We start from the raw sequence: 24,171 nt of genomic DNA, 5'->3' as shown, positions 1-24,171 counted from the left end.
TGGGTTCTTGGTCACCTCCCTGCTCCCCCGATTTGCTCAGTTTGGCCGGGCGGCCAGCTCTAGGAAGAGTCTTGGTGGTTCCAAACTTCTTCCATTTAAGAATGATGGAGGCCACTGTGTTCTTGGGGACCTTCAATGCTGCAGAAATGTTTTGGTACCCTTCCACAGATCTGTGCCTCGATACAATCCTGTCTCGGAGCTCTACGGACAATTCCTCCAATCAATTGAATTTACCACAGGTGGATGCCAATCAAGTTGTAGAAACATCTCAAGGATGATCAATGGAAACAGGATGCACCGGAGCTCAATTTTGAATCTCATAGCAAAGGGTCTGAATACTTATGTAAATAAGGTATTCATGTTTTTTAAATATTTTTAATACATTTGCAAAAACTTGTTTTCACTTTATCATTATGGGGTATTGTGTGTAGATTGACGAGGAAAATGTTTTATTTAATCAATTTTTGAATAAGGCTGTAACAAAATGTGGAAAAAGGTCTGAATACTTTCCAAATGCACTCTACATGGGTTCTAACTTGAATAATGATTTGTTAGTTTACAATTGTAGAATTTATGTTCCCCGCATATAAAAAAACAACAGACTGCCAGGAAGCCCCGAATGCAAGATTGTCATTTCTAAGACTCACATGGTGGAGGAACATATTGCCTGTTGCCTACCATATATGGTAAGCTGTAAGAGCCACTTCACTTTTTTTGTATGGGAAAGGCTGTGATGACTTTTCTTCAATATTCACAACATAGACACAATTACAATCTTTATAGAATAAAAATCTAATCATCAATTACATGTGGAAACATATTTGAGTGAACATTAGCAAGCCAGCATGAGATGAAACAAAGTAAATTCTTTCCTCCCTCTCTCCAGTTTTAGCTTGCGGCTATCACCGTCTAGCTGGCTAGGTTTTGGATATTTACTAGCCCATACCAGTGACAAACTTCGCTATATTATCGACATATGGCAGTACACAAACAAAATCTAGTGCACTTATCTAGAAAGAAATAGCCACAAATTCATTCAGAAATGGAGGAAGAGGATAGCTAGCTATAGGAAGCGAACATTAGCAGCTGCCATCTTCAACAAGACGCAACTGTGACATTGTTCCTAAGATATAAAAAAAAAACTTTACATTGAGGAAAATCCATCCCTCCAAAGAAAGCATGGCTCTGGGGCTTCTCCGAAATGCCAACAGATCCGCGATCGGAACCATGGCCGAAGCATCACATTTCAGTTTAGCCCGCACTCGGCAAACTCCCCCGGAGCCACAGAATGGGCGAATTACCGCAACGCGTAGCCCCCCCAAAAAACCTTGAACTTGCTCTATATAGCAACAGTGACCTCTGTCGTGGCCAAAACTACTCTTTCCATTAGGCTTGTACTATCCAGTGTTTCCCCTATGTTCATTTAGCAGCGGCGGGCCTATATAAACACTATATATATGAAAGTATATGGACACCCCTTCAAATTGGTGGATTTGGCTATTTCAGCCACACCAGTTGCTGACAGGTGTATATAATCGAGCACACAGCCATGCAATCTCCATAGACAAACATTGGCAGTGGAATGGCCGTACTGAAGAGCTCAGTGACTTTCAACGTGGCTTCTGTCATAGGATGCCACCTTTCCAACAAGTCAGTTCGTCAAATTTCTGCCCTATTAGAGCTGCCCTGGTCAACTAAGTGCTGTTATTGTGTAGTGGAAACGTCTAGCAGCAACAACTGCTCAGGTGCGAAGTGGTAGGCCACACAAGCTCACAGAACGGGACCGCCGAGTGCTGAAACGCATGGCGTGTAAAAATCGTCTGTCCCCTGTTGCAACACTCACTACCGAGTTCCAAACTGCCTCTGGAAGCAACGTCAGCACAATAACTGTTTGTCGGGAGCTTCATGAAATGGGTTTTCATGGCCGAGCAGTTGCACACAAGCTTAAGATCACATGCACATTGCCAAGTGTCTGCTGGAGTGGTGTTAAGGTCGCCACCATTGGACTCTTGACCAGTGGAAACGCGTTCTCTGGAGTGATGACTCAAGCTTCACCATCTCGTAGTACGACGGATGAATCTGGGTTTGGCGGATGCCAGGGGAACACTACCTACTCGAATGCATAGTGCTGACTGTAAAGTTTGGTGGAGGAGGAATAATGGTCTGGGGCTGTTTTTCATGGTTCGCTACAGCATACAATGACATTCTAGACTATTCTTTGCTTCCAACTTTGTGGCAAAAGTTTGGGGGAAGGCCCTTTCTTGTTTCAGCATGACAATGCCCCCGAGCACAAAGCGAGGTCCATACAGAAATGGTTTGTCAAGATCGGTGTGGAAGAACTTGACTGGCCCGCGTAGAGCCCTGACCTCAACCCCATCGAACACCTTTGGGATGAATTGGAATGCCGACTGCTAGCCAGGCCTAATCACCTGACCTCACTAATGCTCTTGTGGCTGAATGGAAGCAAGTCCCCTCAGCAATGTTCCAACATCTAGTGGAAAGCCTTCCCAGATGAGTGGAGGCTGTTTATAGCGGCAAAGGGTGGACCAACTCCATATTAATGCCCATGATTTTGGAATGAGATGCTCGAGGAGCAGGTGTCCACATACTTTTGGTCGTATGTATGTATGTATGTATGTGTGTGTGTGTGTGTGTGTATATGTGTGTGTATATATATATATATGTTATTTTTATGGATGGATGGATGGATGGATGCATCCATCCCACAAAAATCGCAACAAAGCCCTCACTCTGTCACTAACTTATTCCAGCGTCTGCCTGCCAGCTGGAAATCCTTGCCAGGGGGTTTGCTTGTGTGTAGGCCAACTGCCCTTCCCCTCTGAAGCATAGGTTACTGTAGCCTACTAACGACATAATAAGCGTAATTCAGAAATTAGGGGGAGACTTTTAGAGAAGAATGTATTGACTTTTTCAATGCTAGTTAAGGATACTATAGTTATCACATTTCACATTTTATTAACTACAAAAAGGTAAGACGTGTTTAATTATAGTGCTGCTCTGCACACACAAGCATTTAAGCTAGCTAACGTTTGCTCTGGTCCAACATTAAACCAACTCGGAAGTTCAAAGACATTCAAAGTTCCTCCATAGAAGCCGCTCCTCCGTAGGTATAAGTCTGTGGGCCTAATTCAGATAATTCATGTCATAAGATGCCCAGCTCAAGGCAAGCATACCTCCATACTCTTTCGCTCTCTCCTCACCCTCAATTTCAGTTGCATCTCACAACCTATACTGTGACTGGCAGCATAGTACAATGAAGGGAAAAAAGTATTTGATCCCCTGCTGATTTTGTATTTTTGCCCACTCACAAAGACATGATCAGTCTATACTTTTAATGGTAGGTTTATTTGAACAGTGAGAGACAGAATAACAACAAAAAAATCGAGAAAAACGCATGTCAAAAATGTTATAAATTGATTTGCATTTTAATGAGGGAAATAAGTATTTGACCCCTCTGCAAAACATGACTTAGTACTTGGTGGCAAAACCCTTGTTGGCAATCACAGAGGTCAGACGTTTCTTGTAGTTGGCCACCAGGTTTGCACACATCTCAGGAGGGATTTTGTTCCACTCCTCTTTGCAGATCTTCTCCAAGTCATTAAGGTTTCGAGGCTGACGTTTGGCAACTTGAATCTTCAGCTCCCTCCACAGATTTTCTATGGGATTAAGGTCTGGAGACTGGCTAGGCCACTCCAGGACCTTAATGTGCTTCTTCTTGAGCCACTCCTTTGTTGCCTTGGCTGTGTGTTTTGGGTCATTGTCATGCTGGAATACCCATCCACGACCCATTTTCAATGCCCTGGCTGAGGGAAGGAGGTTCTCACCCAAGATTTGATGGTACATGGCCCCGTCCATCGTCCCTTTGATGCGGTGAAGTTGTCCTGTCCCCTTAGCAGAAAAACACCCCCAAAGCATAATGTTTCCACCTCCATGTTTGACGGTGGGGCTGGTGTTCTTGGGTTCATAGGCAGCATTCCTCCTCCTCCAAACACAGGGAGTTGAGTTGATGCCAAAGAGCTCTATTTTGGTCTTATCTGACCACAACACTTTCACCCAGTTTTCCTCTGAATCATTCAGATGTTCATTGGCAAACTTCAGACGGGCCTGTATATGTGCTTTCTTGAGCAGGGGGACCTTGCGGGCGCTGCAGGATTTCAGTCCTTCACGGCGTAGTGTGTTACCAATTGTTTTCTTGGTGACTATGGTCCCAGCTGCCTTGAGATCATTGACAAGATCCTCCCGTGTAGTTCTGGGCTGATTCCTCACCGTTCTCATGATCATTGCAACTCCACGAGGTGAGATCCTGCATGGAGCCCCAGGCCGAGGGAGATTGACAGTTCTTTTGTGTTTCTTCCATTTGCGAATAATCGCACCAACTGTTGTCAACTTCTCACCAAGCTGCTTGGCGATGGTCTTGTAGGCCATTCCAGTCTTGTGTAGGTCTACAATATTGTCCTTGACATCCTTTGAGAGCTCTTTGGTCTTGGCCATGGTGGAGAGTTTGGAATCTGATTGATTGATTGCTTCTGTGGACAGGTGTCTTTTATACAGGTAACAAGCTGAGATTAGGAACACTCCCTTTAAGAGTGTGCTCCTAATCTCAGCTCGTTACCTGTATAAAAGACACCTGGGAGCCAGAAATCTTTCTGATTGAAAGGGGGTCAAATACTTATTTCCCTCATTTAAAATGCAAATCAATTTATAACATTTTTGACATGCATTTTTCTGGATGTTTTTGTTGTTATTCTGTCTCTCTCTACTATTAAAATTATAGACTGATCATTTCTTTGTCAGTGGGCAAACGTACAGAATCAGCAGGGGATCAAATACTTATTTCCCTCACTGTATGTGTGTTTGTCTTTCATTATGATTAAACCATGCTGTTACGGCAAAATACAAATTGCTCTTAACGACTTTGATAAAGATTAAATTGCTTAGACTCTCCACAGCAAGCTGCTCTAGACGCATTGATTGGTGAAGTAATTTAACCACCCTCCACCCCCTAGGGGAAACTGCTGTATGACAGTATCAGCAGTTGGCTACCAACAAGTGGCAGACATGTTTACATTTGTTTTATCAGTGTTATTTAGATGGAAGACGTGAGCTAAATGCGCTATAGCTAGCTAACGTTAACATAGAGGTAACAAGCTGTATGTTTTACGCCCATAATAATACACTGCTCAAAAAAAGGGAACACTTAAACAACACAATGTAACTCCAAGTCAATCACACTTCTGTGAAATCAAACTGTCCACTTAGGAAGCAACACTGATTGACAATACATTTCACATGCTGTTGTGCAAATGGTATCGACAACAGGTGGAAATGATAGGCAATTAGCAAGACACCCCCAATAAAGGAGTGGTTCTGCAGGTGGTGACCACAGACCACTTCTCAGTTCCTATGCTTCCTGGCTGATGTTTTGGTCACTTTTGAATGCTGGCGGTGCTTTCACTCTAGTGGTAGCATGAGACAGAGTCTACAACCCACACAAGTGGCTCAGGTAGTGCAGCTCATCCAGGATGGCACATCAATGCGAGCTGTGGCAAGAAGGTTTGCTGTGTCTGTCAGCGTAGTGTCCAGAGCATGGAGGCGCTACCAGGAGACAGGCCAGTACATCAGGAGATGTGGAGGAGGCCGTAGGAGGGCAACAACCCAGCAGCAGGACTGCTACCTCCGCCTTTGTGCAAGGAGGAGCACTGCCAGAGCCCTGGAAAATGACCTCCAGCAGGCCACAAATGTGCATGTGTCTGCTCAAACGGTCAGAAACAGACTCCATGAGGGTGGTATGAGGGCCCGACGTCCACAGGTGGGGGTTGTGCTTACAGCCCAACACTGTGCAGGACATTTGGCATTTGCCAGAGATTACCAAGATTGGCAAATTCGCCACTGGCGACCTGTGCTCTTCACAGATAAAAGCAGGTTCACACTGAGCACATGTGACAGAGTCTGGAGACGCCGTGGAGAATGTTCTGCTGCCTGCAACATCCTCCAGCATGACCGGTTTGGCGGTGGGTCAGTCATGGTGTGGGGTGGCATTTCTCCATGTGCTCGCCAGAGGTAGCCTGACTGCCATTAGGTACCGAGATGAGATCCTCAGACCCCTTGTGAGACCATATGCTGGTGCGGTTGGCCCTGGGTTCCTCCTAATGCAAGACAATGCTAGACCTCATGTGGCTGTTGAGCGTCAGCAGTTCCTGCAAGAGGAAGGCATTGATGCTATGGACTGGCCCGCCCGTTCCCCAGACCTGAATCCAATTGAGCACATCTGGGACATCATGTCTCGCTCCATCCACCAACGCCACGTTGCACCACAGACTGTCCAGGAGTTGGCAGATGCTTTAGTCCAGGTCTGGAAGGAGATCCCTCAGGAGACCATCCGCCACCTCATCAGGAGCATGCCCAGGCCTTGTAGGGAGGTCATACAGGCACTTGGAGGCCACACACACTACTGAGCCTCATTTTGACTTGTTTTAAGGACATTACATCAAAGTTGGATCAGCCTGTAGTGTGGTTTTCCACTTACATTTTGAGGGTGACTCCAAATCCAGACCTCCATGGGTTGATAAATTTGATTTCCATTGATCATTTTTTGTGTGATTTTGTTGTCAGCACATTCAACTATGTAAAGAAAAAAGTATTTAAGATTATTTAATTCATTCAGATCTAGGATGTGTTATTTTAGTGTTCCCTTAATTTTTTTGAGCACTGTATAATGCTTGGTCTCTGCTGGTGCTGCTGGCTGCTTGAGATGTTTTAGAAGCCACATTGATGGTAGGAACAGCATCCATTTTGAGAAGGAACTTCTTGCTGAAGCCCTCCTTCCATTGTTGATAGCCGTGGAAGTTCTCATGGCTAAAATGTGCCCCGCAGATTGACGAGTAGACGCCCAATTCGCCCGCCTCATTATCACTACGTTTTTTAAAATTAATTGTGTGAAGCTGACCGTGGGGTGTTGTGGGAACCTCAAACCCTACTTTTAGAACAACATTATAATATTATAACAATTTATTTAAGTTTAGAGTTAGTAATTTGGATATGTTTTCTTGGGGTACTCTAAGTTACTATTATATGCGTTTCTGGCATTGAGAAATAGGTGCTACACTTCCTTTAAGTACCTTACTGTGATTGTTTTCAATTAATGGACAAAAATAGCTTCTTAGCGAAGAGCAATTTCTCAAGCAAGAATTGCTGTGGTCTGAGTGGGGAGGGGAAACGGAAAAGGTTAATAGTCTAACAAATTTACCGCCTGGTGATGTCACATCCCACGAAAATAGGCTGAAATTTACACTAAAAGGGCATTATCATCATTTTCAAAATGTCACAGTATTATTCCAACCTCATAGTGTGGAATTAGGTACACCACCCAGTTAACGAAAATGGTTCGCTCCTACAGACATTGAGTCATGTGACCATGGCTTGCTATATAAAGCAGGCAGACAGGCATCGAGGCATTCAGTTACTGTTCGATTGAATGTTAGAATAGGCAAAACGAGTGACCTAAGCGACTGAGCGTGGTATGATCGTCGGTGCTAGGCATGCCGGTTTCAGTGTCTCAGAAACGGCTGGCCTCCTGGGCTTTTCATGCACTAGTGTCTAGGGTTTACCGAGAATGGTGTGACAAACAATAAACATCCAGTCTGCGGCATCTCGTTGACGAGAGGTCGAAGGAGAATGGTAAGAGTCGTGCAAGCTAACAGGCGGGCCACAAATAAGCAAATAATGGCGCAGTACAACAGTGTGCAGAACGCCGTCTCCGAACACACAACTTGTTGGTTCTTGTCATGGATGGGCTATTGCAGTAGACGACTACACCGGGTTCCACTCCTATCAGCTAAAAACAAGAAGAAGCGGCTCAAGTGGGCACGCGATCACCAACACTGGACAATTGTGTGGAAAAACATTGCTTGGTCAACGAATCCCGGTTCCTGTTGCGTCATGTTGATGTCAGTCGGGATTTGGCGTATGCAGCATGTGTCCTTGGACCCATCCTGTCTGGTGTCAACGGTACAGGCTGGTGGCAGTGGCGTAATGGTGTGGGGAATGTTTACCTGGCACACGCTAGGTCCCTTGATACCAATTGAGCAATGTTTCCATGCACCAAATAATTCAGGCTGTTCTGGAAGCAAAGGGGGGTCTGACCCTGTACTAGATGGGTGTACCTAATAAACTCAGGAAAATCAAATTTTTCACTGCACTGTGCCTTTTTTAAAGTGGTTTAATTGTAATGTTTCTCATTGTACTTCTTGTTTTGTTATCTTTCAGGACAACCATCATCGTCACAGGCTCTTTCCTGGATGCCTTTCAGAAGGTGGCAGATATGGCGACTGGAACAAGAGGTAAAGCCAAAGATGTGTACCTGTCTCCATCCCTTATTGATGCCACAATAGATAATGTAGACAATTGTAGTTTGTTAAAGGGTAGTCAACTGTGCTTGTAATTTAGGCTACATGTGTCCATGAATTGCTCTTACACTTTGCAAATATGGTGCAGGTAGGTCCGTCGATGATTTTGACTTTTTGCTGTTACACTTGTGGGAATTGGCCTATATGTATAGGGCTAAATTGAAATGTTTCTTACAGAATAAAATGAAAATCATATGCATAACCAAGTTAGCAATTGAAAAGGAACAGTTTGTAGATAATGGGAAAATTATTAGACCAAAGGTGAGTACACAACAGTTCCCAAGACCAAACATTACACTGTTGATTTTGTGCATTTTACATTTACTGTACTTTTCGCCGCATTTGTTGATAATGAAATCTGAAAATACTCTGGGATACATTCTGTAACATGGTAAGACTATTCCTGGAGAATGTGGGGTAGGTGCAACACAAGACAAAAAAATGACAAGGGTTTGAGTGAGAGGACTAACTGGTGTCTCACACACCTCTCCAAGTGTGCGTAGTTCCTAAGTCATTTCAATGCACTTTTATGACTCAAAGAAGAGTCTTCAACTATAAAGTACTTTTTGAGCTCTCCTAGCTGTGTCGTTGAGGAACTAGAGCAAGCACACTTGTAGTTGTTTTGTTTGGAACACATCCCTGCATCTCCTCCATCACACAATTACTGTTGTTTACGCAATCCAAAAACGGTCCATTATAAATCAGTCCATTATGAATCTGGGTCAGGTGGGCATGATTTGAAAGCTTGTTCTATTGCCAACATGACTAGATGTGTTATAAAATATGATCTTACAGTGTTAGGCTTTCACAAGGCAATTCAGAGAAACAGATCGCAGTTTTGGTACGCATAGAAAGGAGTCATGAGTTCATTCCGATGCGTGTGCCGCAGCGAATTTTCTTCACAGGAAACAAACAGGCTCATTCTGTTCAGAACAACCCAGGGTATGACGACATGTCATCTTGTAACTGTACATCAAACATGGTGATCATAAACGTTGACACTATATAACATGAGTTTTATGATTTGGAAATGTGAAGTGCACATTTGGACTCGTGTGTTTTGGTTTGCTTGTATGACATCAAAGCGGTATTATAATTCAACACGTCTCATCTTTCAAAATACATAGTCGTCTTAATTTACAGTATTTGCCTCAGACTACAACAAATGTGCAAAAGTTGCCCAATTACCCGGAGGGATGGGGGGCAACTTCTTGTCACGCAACTTCTCTGTTAGTCAAAACCTATACAGCGCTGGGGAAGGCAAATCCAGAGCTGTGACATCATGTATAGCATGTTACTGTACAGCCACTACATTTCAATTTAGGGGCTTATTAGTACCCAAATCTGCCATTTTCAACCCGTATACGGGTACGAGTGTAAAAGGTTAATAAGCTACTACTGAATCGGAGTATTTCCGTCTGAGGTTCTGTGTATTGCTAAGAAATGCAACCGAGCTGTCAGATGAGCAGCAGATAGGGGGAGGGTCTCACACAAATACACTTAAAACAGAGAACGCCCAAAGGGCAGAATATCTGAGGATTCGCAGGACAGTTTGGCGTTTTCTTCCATGTGAGTGCGCGCAGGCGCATGTTTTCAGTTTATGTGCTTTCAGTTAAGAACATGGCACTGAAGTACAGTGTCAGTTTAGGCTACCCACTGTGATACTGTTACCAAAGTCCCCCCTCTCTCCCTAGAGATCAAGTGACACCATCAATTATTAATGAACTTATCACACTGGAGCATTTACATTGCTGTTATACAATACTATAGTGGCCTTTTGAATCTTTAATTGTTTTGAAAATTCATAATTTGTAACAGAAATGTTAAAGTGCCGGTTTCTTTCAGGCTGATTTTCTGCCAAGGATTACAGACGACTCTTACCCCTGAAAATCTGTATTGTCTCAGCCTAAAACCTGCAGCTACAATTTACGACCTGCTCTTTGCACTCAAGTGGAAAAACTGCAGGAACAACAGTGGGCGTGCCCTCAGCCAGGCCTCGCATTATCCACCACATGAACAATGAGAGCTGGTAATGCTAGATCATTACACCTGAGATAGTGCTAGACCCCCCAGCATCCAGTTTGATGGGACATGAAAACAAGACTCAATTTTCCCATTGCTCTCTGTAAACCAGGCCTCCAACTACTGGCAGTGTCACTAGCCATGACTTGGATGGAGCTGCTGCTGGTTTTTGTTTGTTTCAAAGAGTGGAATTACTTGGCACTTGCCATTGTATTCGGCTATTTTTTGTTATAGCTCCTCTTTAAAAAAATTAATAAAATGTTACTACATGCTCTGCTCATGTTCCTGGCCAATATGTTGAAGTTAGACTTTACACAGTAAGGCAGACCCTGCACATGTAAATCTGTATAAAGCTGCTTTGTCTAGCCTTGCGTACAGACATGCACACACAGTGCTGTCACCGTTTAGAAGCTAATGCTTCTGAAACGTGTCATAAGTTCCCATGGGGAAGATGGAGCTCAGGAAAACTGTTTAAGCATTGTCTACGTACTCTGCAGAACTCATTGGTTGCAAAGGTTTTGTTGGGTGATGCCCTGTTTACATTTTGAGACATTTCATTACGCCGTACGTCATCTTCACTGAGTCTTGGCCCGCTACTGAACGGACAAGTGTAGTGTTTGTAACGCAAGATCGCATTTATTTTGGGAGATTCCAAAATATGACCTGTTCATTCAAGACAGGATAAATACAGTGGGAAAAAAAAGTATTTAGTCAGCCACCAATTGTGCAAGTTCTCCCACTTAAAAAGATGAGAGAGGCCTGTAATTTTCATCATAGGTACACGTCAACTTGAACAGACAAAATGAGAAAAAAATATCCAGAAAATCACATTGTAGGATTTTTTATGAATTTATTTGCAAATTATGGTGGAAAATAAGTATTTGGTCACCTACAAACAAGCAAGATTTCTGGCTCTCACATACCTGTAACTTCTTCTTTAAGAGGCTCCTCTGTCCTCCACTCGTTACCTGTATTAATGGCACCTGTTTGAACTTGTTATCAGTATAAAATACACCTGTCCACAACCTCAAACAGTCACACTCCAAACTCCACTATGGCCAAGACCAAAGAGCTGTCAAAGGACACCAGAAACAAAATTGTAGACCTGCACCAGGCTGGGAAGACTGAATCTGCAATAGGTAAGCAGCTTGGTTTGAAGAAATAAACTGTGGGAGCAATTATTAGGAAATGGAAGACATACAAGACCACTGATAATCTCCCTCGATCTGGGGCTCCACGCAAGATCTCAACCGTGGGGTCAAAATGATCACAAGAACGGTGAGCAAAAATCCCAGAACCACACGGGGGGACCTAGTGAATGACCTGCAGAGAGCTGGGACCAAAGTAACAAAGCCTACCATCAGTAACACACTACGCCGCCAGGGACTCAAATCCTGCAGTGCGAGACGTGTCCCCCTGCTTAAGACAGTACATGTCCAGGCCCGTCTGAAGTTTGCTAGAGTGCATTTGGATGATCCAGAAGAGGATTGGGAGAATGTCACATGGTCAGATGAAACCAAAATAGATATTTTTGGTAAAAACTCAACTCGTCGTGTTTGGAGGACAAAGAATGCTGAGTTGCATCCAAAGAACACCATACCTACTGTGAAGCATGGGGGTGGAAACATCATGCTTTGGGGCTGTTTTTCTGCAAAGGGACCAGGACGACTGATCCGTGTAAAGGAAAGAATGAATGGGGCCATGTATCGTGAGATTTTGAGGGGGAAACCTCCTTCCATCAGCAAGGGCATTGAAGATGAAACGTGGCTGGGTCTTTCAGCATGACAATGATCCCAAACACACCGCCCGGGCAACGAAGGAGTGGCTTCAGTAAGAAGCATTTCAATGTCCTGGAGTGGCCTAGCCAGTCTCCAGATCTCAACCCCATAGAAAATCTTTGGAGGGAGTTGAAAGTGTGTGTTGCCCAGCGACAGCCCCAAAACATCACTGCTCTAGAGGAGATCTGCATGGAGGAATGGGCCAGAATACCAACAACAGTGTGTGAAAACCTTGTGAAGACTTACAAAAAACGTTTCACCTGTGTCATTGCCAACAAAGGGTATATAACAAAGTATTGAGAAACTTTTGTTATTGACCAAATACTTATTTTCCACCATAATTTGCAAATATATTCATTAAAAATCCTACAATGTGATTTTCTGGATTTTTTTTTCTCATTTTGTCTGTCATAGTTGACGTGTACCTATGATGAAAATTACAGGCCTCTCTCATCTTTTTAAGTGGGAGAACTTGCACAATTGGTGGCTGACTAAATACTTTTTTCCCCCACTGTATGTTGTTTCAGGTGATAATAAATTGTGTTTTGTGTAGTTACTTTTTCCTCAACTTGTTTCTCTAACTTTATAGCAACTCAAACTAGCTTGCACTGCAGAGCAGCTAGCTAGCTAACTAAAAGCTAGGCTAAGTTTAAGATACTACTGTAGCTAGCTACCTCCACCTAATAATTATAGTCAAAAACAAACGTCATTGCCATCACAATAAACTTAACGGTAGGCAACAGTCATATATAATATACACTGAACAAAATTTATAAATGCAATAGGTAAAGTGTGGGTCCCATGTTTCATGAGCTGAAATAAAAGATCCCTGAAATGTTCCATACGCACAAAAAGCTTATTTCTCTCCAATTTTTTGCACACAATTTTTACATCCTTGTTAGTGAGCATTTCTCTTTTGTCAAGATAATCCATCCACCTGACAGGTGTGGCATATCAAAAAGCTGATTAAACAGCATGCTCATTACACAGGTGCACCTTGTGCTGGGGACAATAAAAGGCCACGTTAAAATGTGCAGTTTTGTCACAACACAATGCCACAGATGTCTCAAGTTTTGAGGGAGCGTGCAATTGGTATGCTGACTGCAGGAATGTCCACCAGAACTGTTGCCAGAGAATTTAATGTTCATTTCTCTACCCTAAGCTACCTCCATCATTTTTAGAGCATTTGGCAGTACGTCCAACCGGCCTCACAACCGCAGACCACGCGTAACCACTCCACATCCGGCTTCTTCACCTGCGGGGTCATCTGAGGGGGAGTGGGGGTGGAATGCTGAGGAGTATTTCTGTCTGTAATAAAGCCCTTTTGTGGGGAAAATCCCGTTCTGATGGTTGGGCCTGGCTCCCCAGTGGGTGGGCCTGGCTGCTAAGTGGGTGGGTCTATGCCCTCCAAGGCCCGCCCATGGCTGTGCCCCTGCCCAGTCATGTGAAATCCATAGATTAGGTCCTAATGAATTTATTTCAATTGACTGATTTCCTTATATGAACTGTAACTCAGTAAAATCTTTGAAATTGTTGCATGTCGCGTTTATATTTTTGTTCAGTATATGTGGCATGACAGCCAATGTGTACTATTTAACATTACTATTTAAATAGTACTTACTTATAGGAATGGGTAACTGTTTACGAGTTGCTAGCTATCCCATAAACCCATCACCGAAAACCATATATTTTCACGTTCTTCTTTGGTGTGGTAACTTCCTGTTCTTCGACGGACTCTGACAGGTTGAGGCTGAACTTCTAAAAACCGACTTTTTTTTCGTTAGTTTACTTTCAGATTTTTTTATGAGCTACTCTGATCTTGATATTGACTGTTGATTAAAAGCTTTTATGCTTTGTGTTGTCTCCTAATGGGGAAATAACTATTCGTTCCTGCAATTCTGTGAAGTCCTTTACAGAGAAGCAGCAAAGCCTTGGCTTGCTCTGTCATGTCTCGCCTCCTAGGAGCTCAAATCAAACCATGGCATTTAAAAAGGTGTGGCTAGCTACCATGTGACTTTGTTCTTCTCCTAAATTCACCTTTGTTTGGATATTTATATCCTGCGTAGCCTATTTTGGTGTGCAGCTGCGCAGTGGCATTAGCCATGTTGTTCATATCTGCACTTAGGCCTAATATTATCTAGCCATAAATGGGATGTCAATGCAATGGCTGGGATAATCTTTCTCTTTGCTGACTGACCCTGGACATTTTACTGACACTCACAGGGAACTGAAAGGAGGGGTGGAATACGTATAAATATTAGGGCTGGGAATTGCCAGGGACCTCACAATACGATATTATCACGATACTTGGGTGCCGATATGAAATGTATTGCAACTCTCACGATTCAATATGTATTGGGATTCGATACTGTGATTTTATTGTGATACGATGTTCCAAACATATTGGTCACCATATGTCTGCTGCAGAGGGACAATAGAGAGCCATGAGAAAACATGTTTTGATCAGTCAGGGAAATATAAGTGCTAAAAAGTAATCGGCTCCCTATTTAAAAAGATGGAGAACAAGTTATGAAGGAAAAATACTGGTTTTGGTACCTGGTTTTGGTGCAGGTACAGCCAACTAGCGCAAAAATAATATTGTGATATTGTCGATACGATATATCATCAAAAATAATATCCCGATATGTAACTATGAATTATTCCCCAAATCACTAATAGATATGATGCAAGATGATGACATGCTGTTTAAGCAAGATCTATTCCCATTCAGTACTCCCCTCCCTGTGTTTTTGTCAGGAAGAGGCCATTAGTGTTTTCCCTTAGCGTCGGCTTATAAGCCGGTTAGACTAATTTTCAACCGGCTACATTTTCCCATTCATATTAACTACGCTACCTATCATTTAAAAGTTTCAATTCACTAGTCCTTCGAGCCCTCTCCCACTACAATGAATTATATGCCTCTTCTAGCGGTCCATTGATATGATAGGCACCTGTCAGTCACAAAGCGAGGTGACGGAAACACAGCAGAGAGGAAGAGGCGAAGTGAGAGGTTTCACTCTTGCCAAAATCTGTCCAAAATAAGCCCAATGCCTTGCCGCCTTTGGGACAACTACTCCAATTGTTAGGGCGGAGACATGAGCATCATTATACACAGATCTCTGGTTGCAGTCATATTTCTTTACATGGAGTTGGGAGAGAGAGCATGATGCTCGTGAATTTGCACGTCCCATGTAATGTAAGTGGTAAAGATGAGTTGAAATCCACGACTTATTACTACTAATTACGACTTATTACTACTAATTATTACTTTCTGACACATTCATTTATTTTCTTTCGCCTGTTTCACATAGCTAGCCACGTGGAGTCGTGGCTCATAGTAGGCCCTGTGCGTTGATTGACAACTGAACAGCAAGCGTTGACTAGTTTATAAAAGGTGTGGAACTGACTGAATAAAGTTGATCTCCTATATCCCTTTGCCATTCATAAATCATGCAACGTGGTTATGTTCATGGTATCGCATTGGGACAAGTAAATCAAAGGATTTACTAGGTTTCCTTTCCTTGGATGCATAGGCTACTGGTAGGCCAAGGCTTTTTGGAGAATATCTGCAGATAAATTATGAAAACAATCGATGAAGATGGATAATCATCACTGTAGGAACAATGGGTAGTGGAGAGCCTCATTCTGGTCCAAATATGATTAATTAGGGCCCTCATGGAATCCAGGAATTCAAACGGAATTCAACAATATTCAAAAATGTATTGACCTTAGTAGGAAATTGACTAAATGTATTAAATTAATTTGCCCAAGTTTATCATAAGACATGAACAGAATGCATCAGTGATTCATATTTCCTGCAACTTTCTGAAAAGGCAACGAGAATGCCCCTTTCTGTGTGTGTGTGTGTGCGGTGCACGAGGCTACCACTTTGTGTAGCCATTAGCGATGATGCTAATGAAAACGATCTTCTGGTAGATGGAAAGGCTTTCCCAAAAACCTTTTCAGTTAAATGTTAACTACACAGTAGCAGAATGATAACATTTATTATTTTCATAAATCCAGTGATTTTGCAGGTTTTCCTACTTACAAAGCATGTAGAGGTCTGTAATTTTTATCATAGGTACACTTCAACTGTGAGAGACAGAATCAAAAACAAAATCCAGAAAATCACATTATGATTTTTAAGTAATTAATTTGCATTTTATTGCATGACATAAGTATTTGATCACCTACCAACCAGTAAGAATTCCGGCTCTCACAGACCTGTTAGTTTTTCTTTAAGAAGCCCTCCTGTTCTCCACTCATTACCTGTATTAACTGCACCTGTTTGAACTCATTACCTGTATAAAAGACACCTGTCCACACACTCAAACAGACTCCAACTTCTCCACAATGGCCAAGACCAGAGAGCTGTGTAAGGACATCAGGGATAAAATTGTAGACCTGCACAAGGCTGGGATGGGCTACAGGACAATAGGCAAGCAGCTTGGTGAGAAGGCAACAATTGTTGGCGCAATTATTAGAAAATGGAAGAAGTTCAAGATGACGGAAATCACCCTCGGTCTGGGGGCTCCATGCAAGATCTCACCTCGTGGGGCATCAATGATCATGAGGAAGGTGAGGGATCAGCCCAGAACTACACGGCAGGACCTGGTCAATGACCTGAAGAGAGCTGGGACCACAGTCTCAAAGAAAACCATTAGTAACACACTACGCTGTCATGGATTAAAATCCTGCAGCGCACGCAAGGTCCCCCTGCTCAAGCCAGCGCATGTCCAGGCCCGTCTGAAGTTTGCCAATGACCATCTGGATGATCCAGAGGAGGAATGGGAGAAGGTCATGTGGTCTGATGAGACAAAAATAGAGCTTTTTGGTCTAAACTCCACTCGCCGTGTTTGGAGGAAGAAGAAGGATGAGTACAACCCCAAGAACACCATCCCAACCATGAAGCATGAAGGTGGAATCATCATTCTTTGGGGATGCTTTTCTGCAAAGGGGACAGGACGACTGCACCATATTGAGGGGAGGATGGATGGGGCCATGTATCGCAAGATCTTGGCCAACAACCTCCTTCCCTCAGTAAGAGCATTGAAGATGGGTCATGGCTGGGTCTTCCAGCATGACAACGACCCGAAACACACAGCCAGGGCAACTAAGGAGTGGCTCCGTAAGAAGCATCTCAAGGTCCTGGAGTGGCCTAGCCAGACTCCAGACCTGAACCCAATAGAAAATCTTTGAAGGGAGCTGAAAGTCCGTATTGCCCAGCGACAGCCCCGAAACCTGAAGGATCTGGAGAAGGTCTGTATGGAGGAGTGGGTCAAAATCCCTGCTGCAGTGTGTGCAAACCTGGTCAAGACCTACAGGAAACGTATGATCTCTGTAATTGCAAACAAAGGTTTCTGTACCAAATATTAAGTTCTGCTTTTCTGATGTATCAAATACTTATGTCATGCAATAAAATGCAAATTAATTACTTAAAAATCATACAATGTGATTTTCTGGATTTTTGTTTTAGATTCCGTCTCTCACAGTTGAAGTGTACCTATGATAAAAATTACAGACCTCTACATGCTTTGTAAGTAGGAAAACCTGAAAATCAGCAGTGTATCAAATACTTGTTCTCCCCACTGTATATAACACACACAGTACCAGTCAAAAATGTGGACACCTACTTATTCAAGGATTTTTCTTTATTTTTAAAAAATTTTACGTTGTAAAGTAATAGTGAAGACATCAAAACTATGAAATAACACATATGGAATCATGTAGCATGCAAATTTTCACTCCTGGACTTATTTAGACATTCCATAACAAAGGGTTTGAAATCATTTCACCTTTTTATTTTTCCTCAAAACATAATTCCACTTTGACATTATGGTGTATTGTGTGTAGTCCAGTGACAATTCTAAATGTAATCCTTTTTAAATTCAGGCTGTAAGACAACATTTGGAAAAAGTTGAGGGGTGTGAATACTTTAGAAGGCACTATTATATATATATATATATATATATATATATATATATATATATATATATATATATATATATATAGCTCTGGTTAAAGCTATCATTTTGGTCTCATGGTTATGGATGGTCAGTCCTTGCATCCATAGCACTTTGAATTTGAGTTGTTATAGGCTATTTCTAAAGCCCCATCCCTCAGCTGTTTACCAAAATAAGGGGCGGGCTGACCGCTTTGTTATTTTTTGAACTGTGGATTGATAACGATCCATAAGCCCCCAGTCTATCTCTGGTGAAGCCTCAGCTGGTGAGTGGGAGACTGCTAGTCCAAGAACCAAGCCTTGTGGGACACCATAAAAGATACATCTTCTGGTATCAGTCACCATCTGCTGCATGCTTACAACGAGCGGAACAGAAACCACAGCCTGCTGTTATGGCAGATTTAGTCTTTGGTCTGACACAATCAACCGTAGACCACAAATTCACCCGATGCCTACATGTGTTGGTTTTCACGGTCTCCCTGTCTGGATTGCTTGACTCTTCAGCAGCATTCTTCTATCTGACCCCACTCAATCAACCGACATTGATCCTTTCTGACAAAGGTGGTTTGAGGGGAGAAAATAGTGACATGGTTTCTGATTTGGTCGCTGCATAATGTGGTTGCTAAGTTGGTCTTTGAATTGGTTTAGATGCTAAAAAGTGTTTCTAGGGTGATATGGTAACGTGATGTATCTCAAAGCTTTATAGGCTAAATATTGAGAACTTCACATCGTTTGTGGCTTAGGTCTGACATATTTTTTGGGTAGCTGCCGTTCTCTTACTCCGTAATACTCAGCCTGCAGTCTCCCCTCCTTCAGACAACATGGTCCATTTCCCACCAAGGGCAAACGGGACACGACTCGCTTTTCACTGAGGTGGCCTGGTGCCATCCTCCCTTCCCTCCATTCCTCAACCACTCCCTCATTCTTTCGGTTCCTCAACACTCACATGATTCAGTGACAAATCAGCAAATAGATTTCTTTACCTCTTCATATCCTCCCTGTTTCGACAGTGCAGTGATGGTCTGAGTCCTTTACTGACCTAAACCTCGAGGCGCATGTTGCACAATTTCCCTCAGATAGCAATATCTCACATGATTAAACGTTGGTGCAACATTCATCTTCTTGAGAGGATATCTGAATCACTGCAGTCTCGCTCATCAGCATTTTGGAGACAACCTCAGATTGAATAAGCTTTCCAAAGTTAATCACAAGTTATATCACACAAACAATGCCTATGTGTTGTAATTTGTTGCCTCGAATAAATTGAACTTCTCACTTAGCCTATCTCTGATTTACATCGTTTTCATTGTAGATTTCCCTGTGACCCAGTTCAGTGTGTTTCCCCATTTTTAAAGGCCCTCCCTGTGGGCAGAACGTCAGTTGGCCCGAAGGCCATTACTCCTGTGTCTGCTACAGAGCATGCCAAACAGTGTGACAATGCTTTGATTTGCCATGGAAATGCCTTTATAACACTGGGCTGTTCTATACTGCTCCTATCGCTTCCATGTTTCATGCATAATGGAAGTCAAATGATTCAGGGATAGCATGGTTTAATTTAGTTTGGTATTTACAGTATGTACAGTGCCTTCGGAAAGGATTCAGACCCCTTGACTTTTTCCACATTTTGTTACGTTACAGCCTTATTCTAAAATGGATTAAATAAATACAAATCCTCAGCAATCTACACACAATACCCCATAATGACAAAGCGAAAACAGGTTTTTAGACATTTTTGCACATTTATCAAAAATAAAAACCAGAAATACCTTATTTACATAAGTATTCAGACCGTTTGCTTTGACGCTCGAAATTTAGCTCGGGTGCATCCTGTTTCCATTTGTTTATCCTTGAGATGTTTCTACAACTTGATTGGAGTCCACCTGTGATAAATTCAATTGATTGGACATGATTTGGAATGGCACACACCTGTCTATATAAGGTCCCACAGTTGACAGTGCATGTCAGAGCAAAAAACAAGCCATGAGGTCGACGTAATTGTCCGTAGAGCTCCGAGACAGGATTGTGTCGAGGCACAGATCTGGGGAAGGGTACCAACACATTTCTGCAGCATTGAAGGTCCCCAAGAACACAGTGGCCTCTTAAATGGAAGAAGTTTGGAACCACCAAGACTCATCCTAGAGTTAGCCGCCCGGCCAAACTGAGCAATCAGGGGAGAAGGGCCTTGGTCAGGGAGGTGACCAAGAACCCGATGGTCACTCTGACGGCGCTCCAGAGTTCCTCTGTGGAGATGGGAGAACCTTCCAGAAGGACAACCATCTCTGCAGCACTCCACTAATCAGGCCTTTATGGTAGAGTGGCTAGACGGAAGCCACTCCTCAGTAAAAGGAACATGACAGCCCGCTTGGAGTTTGCCAAAAGGCACTTAAAGACTCTCAGACCATGAGAAACAAGATTCTCTGGTCTGATGAAATCTAGATTGAACTCTTTGGCCTGCATGCCAAGCGTCACGTCTGGAGGAAACCTGGCACCATCCCTACGGTGAAGCGTTGTGGCCGTATCATGCTGTGGGGATGTTTTTCAGCGGCAGAGACTGGGAGACTAGTCAGGATCGAGGCAAAGATGAACGGAGCAAAGTACGGAGAGATCCTTGATGAAAACCTGCGGCAGAGCGCTCATGACCTCAGACTGGGGGCGAAGGTTCACCTTCCAACAGGACAACGACCCTAAGCACACAGCCAAGACAACGCAGGAGTGGCTTCGGGACAAGTCTCTGAAAATCCTTGAGTGGCCCAGTCAGAGCCCGGACTTGAACCCGATCAAACATCTCTGGAGACACCTGAGAATAGCTGTGCAGCGACGCTCCCCATCCAACCTGACAGAGCTTGAGAGGATCTGCAGAGAATAATGGGAGAAACTCCCCAAATACAGGTGTGCCTAGCTTGTAGCGTCATACCCAAGAAGACTCGTGGATGTAATCGCTGCCAAAGGTGCTTCAACAAAGTACTGAGTAAAGGGTCTGAATACTTATGTAAATGTGATAGTTCAGAAATGTTTTATAATACATTTTCTAAAATTTCTAAAATCATTTTTTTGCTTTTTCATTATGGGGTATTGTGTGTAGATTGAGGGAAAAAATGATTTAATACATTTTAGATTAAGGCTGTAACATAACAAAATGTGGAAAAAGTCAAGGGGTCTGAATACTTTCTGAATGCACTGCATATACCTGCATGAAAGTAAACGCATCAGTCACGTAAAACTCACATGTAATGCAGTGTGACAGCATCTAGCATCACTGGCAGTGGTACAGTCAAGTCAGTTTAGTCATAATTTGTATTACTCTACAGGAGGGATACCCAATGTAGTGTTGGTGTTAACTATACAAGCTATGCAGTCGGTTGAAGCAGCTCATTCCTAAGTGGGCCAGTCTAAGTGTGGGTTGGAGGCGTTTTGGTAATGCACCTGTTTGGGGTGAGACTGGCCTGGCAGCTGACACCCCAGTCCACCCTCCCCCACATCCCCCTCCTTGCATCCTTCTTCACTAACTCAGCTGTCCCATGATAGTGGGGTGGCGCACCACAGATTGGCCTCTCTGAGAGCCAGCTGTCCCCTCTGCCACCCCTCTGTCCCAGGCCCCCTCCGATCAGCAGGGATCTCTGAACAGCAGACACCACTGGACACATTCCAAACTGAGCTTGAGGGGTGTGTGTTTGACCCACAGAGCCTCACCTTAGGCTCTGACCCACTACCCTCTTCTCCGTCCCATACTCCACTGACCAAATGCACTGGAGCATGATCCCAAGCAGCTGTCCCTGGAGCGACAACCTTTCTGCTCTAATAAGAACTCCATACCCCCCAAATGTACATACTGAATGATGGCCTCTCAAGGCTCTTTTTCGTCTGAAATGTTTTCTCGTTTGAAATAGTTTTGACAGTGCAATAAGTTTTGTTTTTTTGCCTTTGTTTAACCCTAACGTTTACTCAAGTCTATGTACTCCATCATTACATTTTTAAGAGATAGGATGATGTGATGATTCTCAATAACCTACACAGCATCACGTTGTTACAATGTAGCCCGGTTTTTAGCTAACTAATAGTCGTCAGTGCCTTGTGCAATAATGAACCAATATTTAGTTTTCATATTTATATTTAAATGTCTGGTCAAAGGCATTAAATTATTGACGTCCAACCTAGTATTTACAACAGCAACATGACTTGAGGACTAAGCTATATTTATCACTGGGAACAATTTGACAAAGAAGTGTTTAGAGTTCCTGCGTCTGTTAAATGTTCCTGTGCGACACGTGCTCTCTATAAGCAAATTTGCACTGCCACATACAGTGGGGAAAAAAAGTATTTAGTCAGCCACCAATTGTGCAAGTTCTCCCACTTAAAAAGATGAGAGAGGCCTGTAATTTTCATCATAGGTACACGTCAACTATGACAGACAAAATGAGAGAATCAATTCCAGAAAATCACATTGTAGGATTTTTAATGAATTTATTTGCAAATTATGGTAGAAAATAAGTATTTGGTCAATAACAAAAGTTTCTCAATACTTTGTTATATACCCTTTGTTGGCAATGACACAGGTCAAACGTTTTCTGTAAGTCTTCACAAGGTTTTCACACACTGTTGCTGGTATTTTGGCCCATTCCTCCATGCAGATCTCCTCTAGAGCAGTGATGTTTTGGGGCTGTCGCTGGGCAACACGGACTTTCAACTCCCTCCAAAGATTTTCTATGGGGTTGAGATCTGGAGACTGGCTAGGCCACTCCAGGACCTTGAAATGCTTCTTACGAAGCCACTCCTTCGTTGCCCGGGCGGTGTGTTTGGGATCATTGTCATGCTGAAAGACCCAGCCACGTTTCATCTTCAATGCCCTTGCTGATGGAAGGAGGTTTTCACTCAATCTCACGATACATGCTTTCCTTTACACGGATCAGTCGTCCTGGTCCCTTTGCAGAAAAACAGCCCCAAAGCATGATGTTTCCACCCCATGCTTCACAGTAGGTATGGTGTTCTTTGGATGCAACTCAGCATTCTTTGTCCTCCAAACACGACGAGTTGAGTTTTTACCAAAAAGTTATATTTTGGTTTCATCTGACCATATGACATTCTCCCAATCCTCTTCTGGATCATCCAAATGCACTCTAGCAAACTTCAGACGGGCCTGGACATGTTCTGGCTTAAGCAGGGGGACACGTCTGGCACTGCAGGATTTGAGTCCCTGGCGGCGTAGTGTGTTACTGATGGTAGGCTTTGTTACTTTGGTCCCAGCTCTCTGCAGGTCATTCACTAGGTCCCCCCGTGTGGTTCTGTGATTTTTGCTCACCGTTCTTGTGATCATTTTGACCCCCGGGGTGAGATCTTGCGTGGAGCCCCAGATCGAGGGAGATTATCAGTGGTCTTGTATGTCTTCCATTTCCTAATAATTGCTCCCACAGTTGATTTCTTCAAACCAAGCTGCTTACCTATTGCAGATTCAGTCTTCCCAGCCTGGTGCAGGTCTACAATTTTGTTTCTGGTGTCCTTTGACAGCTCTTTGGTCTTGGCCATAGTGGAGTTTGGAGTGTGACTGTTTGAGGTTGTGGACAGGTGTCTTTTATACTGATAACAAGTTCAAACAGGTGCCATTAATACAGGTAACGAGTGGAGGACAGAGGATCCTCTTAAAGAAGAAGTTACAGGTCTGTGAGAGCCAGAAATCTTGCTTGTTTGTAGGTGACCAAATACTTATTTTCCACCATAATTTGCAAATAAATTCATAAAAAATCCTACAATGTGATTTTCTGGATTTGTTTCCCTCAATTTGTCTGTCATAGTTGACGTGTACCTATGACAAATTACAGGCCTCTCTCATCTTTTTAAGTGGGAGAACTTGCACAATTGGTGGCTGACTAAATACTTTTTTCCCCCAATGTATCTGTTTAGAAAAGGGGAAATGTATACAGTCTAAACAAAGGGAAGGAGAGAATAGTTATGGCTGCGTATTTGATGACGTGTGGAGGGAGCACAGCCC

At 43.1% G+C, this 24,171-nt stretch overlaps 1 protein-coding gene across 3 annotated transcripts in view; it reads left to right on the top strand.

Moving 5' to 3' along the window:
• The window catches only part of mtss1 (MTSS I-BAR domain containing 1), a 126,511-nt gene that overhangs the window by 27,400 nt on the left and 74,940 nt on the right, over positions 1-24,171 (top strand). For all 3 annotated transcript variants that reach the window (XM_041888810.2, XM_045223093.1, XM_045223092.1), the window contains exon 3: positions 8,287-8,360. In XM_041888810.2, the coding sequence (XP_041744744.2) occupies positions 8,287-8,360 (74 nt within the window). The remainder of the gene's footprint in view (positions 1-8,286; positions 8,361-24,171) is intronic.

The sequence above is a fragment of the Coregonus clupeaformis genome, chromosome 10 (assembly GCF_020615455.1).
Source record: "Coregonus clupeaformis isolate EN_2021a chromosome 10, ASM2061545v1, whole genome shotgun sequence".
In the NCBI taxonomy this organism is placed as follows: domain Eukaryota; kingdom Metazoa; phylum Chordata; class Actinopteri; order Salmoniformes; family Salmonidae; genus Coregonus; species Coregonus clupeaformis.
Note: the sequence above shows the minus strand (reverse complement) of the source record. Positions and strands in the feature narration are given on the sequence as shown.